Source organism: Peromyscus californicus, unplaced genomic scaffold (assembly GCF_007827085.1).
Source record: "Peromyscus californicus insignis strain IS unplaced genomic scaffold, ASM782708v3 Scaffold_21__1_contigs__length_65335640, whole genome shotgun sequence".
Classification (NCBI taxonomy): Eukaryota; Metazoa; Chordata; class Mammalia; order Rodentia; family Cricetidae; genus Peromyscus; species Peromyscus californicus.
In genome coordinates, this window is record NW_026294514.1 from 24,059,971 (window position 1) to 24,068,710 (window position 8,740).

Here is an 8,740-nt window from a genome sequence, read left to right on the forward strand (position 1 = left end):
TTTGGGGACATGAATAAATCATCCATCCATGAATTATTCATTGTTATCAAGAAACAAGCTGGGGATTCCAGGAACCAGGCAGGATCTGGGGAGTGAGCAAGTTCATCGTCTTACACCCTCCACTGGAAGGCCATGGGTAGTGTCATGTGAGGCCAACTGTGCCAATCCTCCATTCATGGGGCACTTTGACACCTTTACACCCAAAGGACAAAGCAAATAAAGTTTAATCCATAATGGACTCAGTAAACAGACAATAAGCAGGGTCTCCCCCACACCCCATCTGTCTCTGTCTCTGTCTCTCTGTCTCTCACACTCTCGCTCTATCTGTCTCTCTCACTTAGATACACATAGGAAATATGAGATGTGTGCTAAAGATCATGGAGTTGAAAGCTTGAATCTGAAGAGGTTGACTAGAAAACTCCTTGATGACAAGCTCTTGGCCCAGTCTGACCTTTTCATTCATGGATTGGGGTGGGCTTGTTCTTGGGAAAGAACAGGAGAGGGTAGAGAGGAGGCTTCCAGATTTAATGCACTAACCAATGCATGTGTGTGTGTTCCAGGTCCCAACTGCTTTGCAGGAACTACAATAATTCCAGCTGGCATTGAAGTGAAAGTGGACGACTGTAACATCTGTCACTGTCACAACGGGGACTGGTGGAAACCCGCTCAGTGTTCAAAGCGCGAATGCCAAGGCAAGCAGACTGTGTAGGGCAAATTCCCGAACGGTGACAAGTTCTAGGAAGGGATGCTATGGCTTCTACACTGCACATGTCTAACACTCAACCACACGAGCAAACAAACTCCTGCCAGCTACAACAGGGTCACCAGCAAAACCTTCTGGGGTTGACAAAAGTGATTATTTTACGAAGAGGAAATTTCTCTCTCTTTCTCTTGCTATATAAAATATACAGAGCATATGGCTATCTAAACCACTTTTGTAATTACCAATGCTTGATGGTGACTTGACGCCTGAGATTTCTGGGACAAGAAAGAAAGCAAACAACCTTGGACAGGCTCCCTCCCAGGTGATGCCTCTGACCTACCAATCCATGTCCCTTGATTTACTACATTTTTACTCTGTTGGCGCGTACTACACTTTTCTCTTCTGTATTTTCTACCTTTGGAATCTAAAGGGGTCAGATTTGACTGCACAGTAAAGTTTTGTGTTGCATCAGAAGTGTTTGAGAAAGAAACTTTAGAGGGAAACATCCTTCCAGAGGGGGAAGGTGGAAGAGGGTCCAAGCCGCGGCTCTCTTGGGGCAGTTACTGTGTCTGTAGGCTAAGAAACAGAGTGGTAAACTGGGTCCTCTGTACACCAACGTGAGGAACAACTAGTCCATGTCCAACATGTTGGGGCTCACTGTTGATTCTTACTAACCACACATTTCATCCACAAAACTTTGAAACTGCCAATCAGAAACAAGTAGATGAAGAACGCCATGAGTTGACTGAAGAACCCAAAGAGATAGGTATTTAAAACTGTAGCATTGAATCACCACCAGACATCTTCATGATGCCAGCTTTGAGTTTGGTTGATAAACACACCACAAAGCCCACCTTGTCACCAGGCAATAGAAATACCAGAACCAGGGTGAGTAGCCCCACTGTGAGTCAATCTTTCTAAACACTTTTAACTCTCAAGTTCCAATTTGGCTGGAAGCCAGTCCTATACACAGAAGTTTTTATGGTTTGGGACTGTGTTTACCATGTTCCAGTAACAACCACTCAGCCCTAAATCTAAAATCCAGATTCAGGACACTTTCCACCTTAAGTGCTGATGTAAAATAAAGATTAGGGTAGAGTGACTCTTGCACAATATAATTTCATTAGTTGAACATTTTTAATGTATATATTAGATACTGAACTATTAAAATGAACCTTTGAAGAGTCTCAAGGTTGCCCTGGTAATGCTGCTAGTATAATAACAGAAAAAAATAATAAAAGAAATACACAGGGTATCTTATGCCATCGGCAGTCAACTGCAAAATTCACAGTTCTGAGACCACATGACCCAGTTACTTATCCACTATCCGTCCTAAAACCCCTGGTGCAGATCTGATAGGGAAACATCAAAATTTTCTTCATCTCCAGTTGTCTTTCTTTTTCCTGTTTTCTGCTCCCAAACACAGTCTGGGTTTCGTGTGGCTTCCGTGGAGGAACACATCATGCAGAAGGACATCTCAACCTCAGTCTCTGCCATTTGGGGCCAGGCTGGTAGGAGTTATGCTGCACACTCTTAGGATGCTAAGTGACATTCCTGAATTTCATCCACTAGGTCCAGGAACATCCACCTGGTTATATCAACCAAATGTCCTCAGACATTGCCAAAAGTCCTCAAGGGGTGTGGGTAGGGAGCAAAACTTCACCTGGCTGAGAAGCTGTGTCCTTCAGCTGTATCATTTCTGCCACGTGACATGCCGGGCAGCTCTGACTGCACACACATGGCTTTTTTGAGCCCCTGAGCCCTTTGGATCATACACAAACAGTAACCCCAGGGTCAATCTCCTCCCTACCAAGTGATGCTTCTAAGACCCACTCTCTGGACACCAGTTTCCTTAGTCTCGTAAATTACTTTTCTCACTTAAAGTTGTCAGCCTGTCCTCCCCAGAAGCACCACCTGTCATCAAGAAAGAGATGTCATTTCCAAAATTAATGTGCCGACGAGCCAGACCTGACACTTTTACACACACTGGGCTTGTGTTATGGTACAAATAACCATCCCGGTGCCATCCGAGGAAGAACATCCAGCCGCCTTTCTTTAGAACACCAATTTGTTGCAAGGTTGGTGCCTTTCAGTTGCCACTATGGATACATCATAGAGACAGCCATGAATCTTTCATGAGCAATTCTGCATGATTTATGCCTGCACTCAAAAGCAAAGGCACCGCACACTTCAGCCTGTGTCTAGACAAAGTTGTACTCTACAGCTCTCTTTGCCCTGAGGTTGCCTATTGACAGTCCCCCAAATCCACACTCTTGAAAGGAAATAATAATGATAGTTATTATTATTATTATTATTATTATTATTATTATTATTATTATTATAAATGACAGGAATGAGAGCTAAAACTAAAAACAAATCACTGATAGAGCCATGTAGCATAGACCCTTATCTATCATTAAGGAGTTAGTATGTCCTTGTTAGAAACAAAGAATGTGCAACTTGGAAGCCAAGGTATAGAAATTTTGCATAAGAGTCTGAGCCCACTGATCCTCACAGCCAGGATTTGGTGGGATAGAGTGTAACGTCCATCAAAACTCTCTTCAGAGAGTTCGCCGCTGGCAGCCGTACAATGGCCGCTATTAGAAACTTGAGAAGGAGATTTTCATCACTGTTCATGTCGGGTTGGGCCTGGTTTCTTTTGTCTGTTTAGTATATTGTTTTGGTTTTTTTTTTTTTCCATTCCACTACAATTCCTTGAATACTCCCAACCACCGATGCTCTCCCACTTTTAGGGATGGACAAACCTATACTGTGACAGAATTTCTCATAAACCGATAACCATGTAACAACTTCCTTCTAGCCATGTCACTGAGCTGTTCTTTCCAAACCTCGGAATGTCAGAGTTCTTCTCAAGGTCTCATCATTTTGTTGTGGTGGTTGTTATTTCTTTTGAAGGCTTTGATTACAGCCACACAGTCACCTCTGTGTTATCCTTTCTCTTCTGCCTTTGGGTCTCGGCTTTAAATTCAGCGATGTTTAAATAAGGGATCAGCATCCAGTTTATCAGCTGATGCCTGTTAAACTGATGCAGTTTCTAAAATCTTTGAAAAATGGTGTGCCTGAAAACTAGTGAGAGAGAGAGAAAAAAAAAACACTAAATAATAAACTGTAAAAAAAAAAAGGGGGATTCTAGCAACAATATTTGATGTGTAAAAGAATATATTATTAAAAAATTATTTTGTTAAATATAAAGTGTGTTAACCAGTGACCATTGTTTGTGGTATATTTTCCTGCCCACGTTTCTCTTTTCTCCACTCCTTCTTATTCAATGATGAAGTCACAATGGCATCTGTCATCCAACAGCACATACGCCATTACAGCTGTAGCTGAAGAGAATTAAGCTTTAACTCTAGTATTTACCTGAGTGCATTTTCATTTTTCAAAATCTTAGGCAAGGCTGACTTGGGGGAAGGGGAGGTATCACTGAAAAAGGCTCAAATAAACTACAAGTGAGAGTATTTTAAATGGTAGAGTCAAAAACCTTTCCTTCCTCCACACCCATACTCAGCACTACAGTGTTTGAATGTTCAGACATGTCAAGGACAGTGTGAGCCTCAGAGACCACAGCATCATGGTCAGTCTCCATAACACAGCTACAAAGAAGGAATACTGCCTGTGTTCTGATGACTGAGAAAATGAGAATATAAAGAGATGAATCTAACATCATGAGATGAGAAATTTATTATGAAAATTTCCAAATAGTCAGAAAAATAGCATGAGTGTCCTTTGCTTCCTCATTGTCCTAATCCAGAGGTTACTATGATTTTGGAAAATAGTTAACGTACTATTTTCTATCCATATCATCAAGCATGTATCCATTCATCTCTGAAATGAAATAATCATCAGTTTTTTTTAAAAAAAGGTAGTATTTTCTTACAAAACTGTGTTGTTATACTAACAAACTTAGCAAAATTAGTAACCTTATGACTGTCCAGTATCCAGTTCGTATTCAGAACTCTTAGACTTTTTTTAAATATGAGAAGTAAGTTTGTTTATATATCCAAAATGGCCTTATATTTGGTTGGTGTGCCTCTTAAATCTAAAATATAGATTCGAACCTTGACAACCTTATCTTAAAACTCTGACAAGACTCAAGGGTTTGTTGCTATTTGAAAATTTTTACTGAGACTGTTACTCTTCAAGCCCATGTTTGACCTCAACCTCACCCATTGACTTACAATAAACAAGGATCCAGGTCCAGAGCAAGCACCATGGCTGGTGACTAGTACCCAGAATACATGCCTTCGTCTTTTTTGTACACAAACTCTACTTGGGAAGTAAAAATGAACTCTTATTGTCATGCTCCTTGAGCCAAACCCACTGCCTAATATCAAGTTATGTGAACAATATTTTATAATGGCCATGAGTTTCTGCATTACTAGAGAATAAAAAAAAATATCCACTAGGAAAACAGCATGGTGTACCTAAGCACATAAAAACACATCTGTATCACGCCAACATTTTCATAAAACAAAATTAGACTTTCTTGCATTTAAATTCCCATACATTCAATTTTCTACTCCCTATGTCCTCAAAGTTTCATAGGGCCAATACCCGAGAAGCATGGGAGAGAACTATAAACCAAGGCACAGACCTAATTAGTTGATGCTATTTGAAGTTTGATGTTGAGAATAGTACTCTTCTACAGAAAGGTATTTTCATGATTTTGAAAGGCATAATGTCATCTCGGAGTCACCAAACTCACATGTGTTTTCTGACTACACTTTTTTATATGAATGAGATTAACGCCCAAATTGTCCTGTGTGGTATAAACACCCTCATGTCCCTAATCAATCTTATGCACTAAGAAGGCAGACTATTCATTAGAAAAAAGTTAAATGAATGAATGAATTAGGGAATGAGGAGACAGCTCAGCGGGTAAAGTATTTGCCCCCCCACCCAGGAAACCTGAGTTCAGATCCCCATCACCCAGGTCAAAAAGCTGGGCACAGCAGTCCTGTGGATTGGAAAGTGAAAACAGGGGGATCCTGGGGCTTCTGGGCTGTCTCATCTCACCTGATGGTAAACAGCTTTTAAAAAAGGAGGGAAACAATAAGGAAGACACCTGAAGTTGACTTACAGTCTCAACCTACACATGGACCTGAACACAGTGTGTGCACCCACAAACATACATGCATACACCCACCGCTCCCCTCCTCACACAGTGAATCCCTGAGAATTTCTACCACTGGATTTTATGGGTTCAATTTATTTTTCTATTACAAATATTTTCAGGGGCGGCCATAACATGACTTTCGTTTTGACTTTTCAAAATGTTGACCTTATCTTTCTTTCCATTCCAAATGCTAAATACTTCCCATACTCCCATTACAAGTGGGTTTTTGAGGAAGCTTATTCTCAAACAGCTACACTGCTACAATTAATTTTAAGTTGAAAAGTTTTCCAGTAAAAGACAAGTTTCTTCAAATAAATAATCATATATGGTAACAAGAATGGGAGGAACTGGGATATAAAACTCAGCTACCATTACTTGAGTTTCTTGGTGTGGCAGACACTGTATTGGCTGCTGTACATAAGACAATGACTTGCATTTATTGGTTCGGGAATCCTCACAGCTATAATGCAGTTATCACCATTTTGAAGACTATAACATAGAGGCCAGAGGACATTTTGGTTTTCCTAGGCTTACATGCTTATGCAGAACTATCTTCATATAGAGTTGAAAACATTGGATAGAAGAATAACATAAAGTAGTTTAAATTAAAACCTAGAAGGTCCAAATGTAGATCAGCTGCCGTTATTAGGACTGGAGGAGTTAGAAAAAAGGTAGATGAAATGATGTTGGATTTGACTATGGTATCTTATGTATGATTTGGGTATTTGTTTAGAGAAACAATATTGTAAAACAGAAAACAACGAATGGTATAGTTTGAAGGTGCCAAACAATCAGATTTGATTTGAGTATGAGGCTACAGAGGCAGGCATACACTAAGAGATGCATCTGGGAAGAAAATCCAATTGTCAAGACCTGGAAACCCATACTAAGAAAATTGGACTTGCTTTTTATTAACATTGTGGAGTAATTATAATAAAACCAGAAGGTATCATGGCCATATTCACATCTTATCTTAAACAACTGTGACAGCAGATTGAAGAATGAGATGGAGACCAGCGAGAGGTGGGGACACCAATGGGAGACAGTTACAAAGGCCCAGGGAAGAAAGAATGAGAATCTGATGTAGTAGGAGTGAGACCCAAACATGGCAGCTGGTACCATAGCTCTTCATGGAGGATCAATTGGGAAGTCTAGAATGTAAACAGTCACATCGCTGGATCATGGGATTACAAGGATGCTGTTACCAATGACAACAATCAATGATGTGGAACCTATGCTTCACTTGGAGTGGTACCTGATCTCACTTCAGGACACTGTGCCAAAGTTGCTAGCAACAAATTAGGTCTTCAGCATCAACTACATATATCTATCTGTCTCCCCGGCACCACACCTGTTTGCCAACATACTTTCATCTTGACTTGAGTAATGGCAACTTGGATAGCCAAACATCACCACTGATCAGATGGTTGTTTTTTTTTTTTAAATATAATAATCTTGAGAAGAAATTCTATATTTGGAAGGTAAGAAGAAAACAATTATTTTGCTAGTTTTTCACAAATGTTAATCTCAGACTAATATTTATCTGCATACTGCGAGACAAAAGTACCTGTGGGCCTCTAGCATTTGCCTCCACACATGTTCCTCTAGAATACAAAAGATTGGCTCTTTGTTTTCCACATTGTTGTTCAGCAGGATTCCTGAAATTAAAAAGAAAGAAAGAAAGAGAGAGAGAGAGAGAGAGAGAGAGAGAGAGAGAGAGAGAGAGAGAGAGAGAGAAAGAAAGAAAGAAAGAAAGAAAGAAAGAAAGAAAGAAAGAAAGAAAGAAAGAAAGAAAGAAAGAAAGAAAGAAAGAAAAGGAGTTTTGTAAATACCCATTGTGGCCATCTGTTTTTGTTTTTCCATGGAACATATCAGGGTAAATCGGTTGTTAGATTGTTAAGTCCCAAGAAGACCTTTTAATGTGAGGTCTCCAAGATGCCTAACTTCCTACATGCACACAGGTGCACATACACACACACCAGCATCAACACCACCACCACCACACACACCACATACACCACACACATCACACACCACACACACACACACACACACACACACACACACACACACACACACACACACACACAAACACACACACACACACACACACGCTTTTTGTTGTGGTTGTTGTTGTTTCATTTCTTATTAAATTAATCACAACATTGGGTCAGCCAGGCCCATTAACTGCATTTTTCATTTAGACCCTTCAGAGAGGCAGCTGCAAATGCAATTTAATTTGTTGACCCATGATCGATAGCAATTAATAGCATCTCTTTAATCTTGTTGAAAGGCCTATCTCTGGCTTCCAGTAGCCACCATCTCAGGGGACAGGTATCCACACAGGCATGTTGGTTAGCGTCTAGTTTCCCTCACCCTTGTACTTTTCTAGTGATGGTGTCCCTTTTAGAAGTTACCGTTCACTGTGTGTTTTCAGACATCACTCCAAAGCTCATCTAGGCTCTCTTTTATATCTCCTCCCCTGCAAGTTCAAGGTCGAAATATTAGGGACCTGTACTGCTAAGGAAAAAAAAAAACTATAAAATACTTTTTAACCCAGAAAAATTGACATAACTTTTTAAATTGCTCTATATTAATAAAATTGTTGCTTATATTTCCTAGGACTTCATGTTAGAGTACAACCAAGACAAATGGTGTGATTCGGTCCTTTGCTACTTGTCATATTAATTAAAAAGTTATCTCGCTGCTCCATAAGTAGTTCCAGTAGAAAAGCAGATGGTGTGGTTGAACTGAATGGCAGTTTGTCTTCCTATTCTCAAGGAGGACAGGCCATGACAAGGCATACAAGGCAAGTTTGTAGTCACAGAGGGAAGTGCCATGACCTTAGTGTGAACATGGATGATGGCAATATATCGGCCTAGACATGTGGGAAGGCTTTC

At 40.2% G+C, this 8,740-nt stretch overlaps 1 protein-coding gene across 5 annotated transcripts in view; it reads left to right on the top strand.

Moving 5' to 3' along the window:
• The window catches only part of Vwc2l (von Willebrand factor C domain containing 2 like), a 161,811-nt gene extending 153,406 nt beyond the window's left edge, over positions 1 to 8,405 (top strand). For 2 of the 5 annotated variants that reach the window (XM_052749782.1, XM_052749784.1), the window contains one exon: positions 561 to 706. In XM_052749782.1, the coding sequence (XP_052605742.1) occupies positions 561 to 590 (30 nt within the window). In that variant the 3' untranslated portion in view covers positions 591 to 706. Of the gene's footprint in view, positions 1 to 560 lie in introns of all 5 variants that reach the window. The other 3 variants (XM_052749780.1, XM_052749783.1, XR_008220863.1) reach the window with 2 other exon arrangements.
• The last annotated feature ends 335 nt before the right edge of the window (positions 8,406 to 8,740 follow it).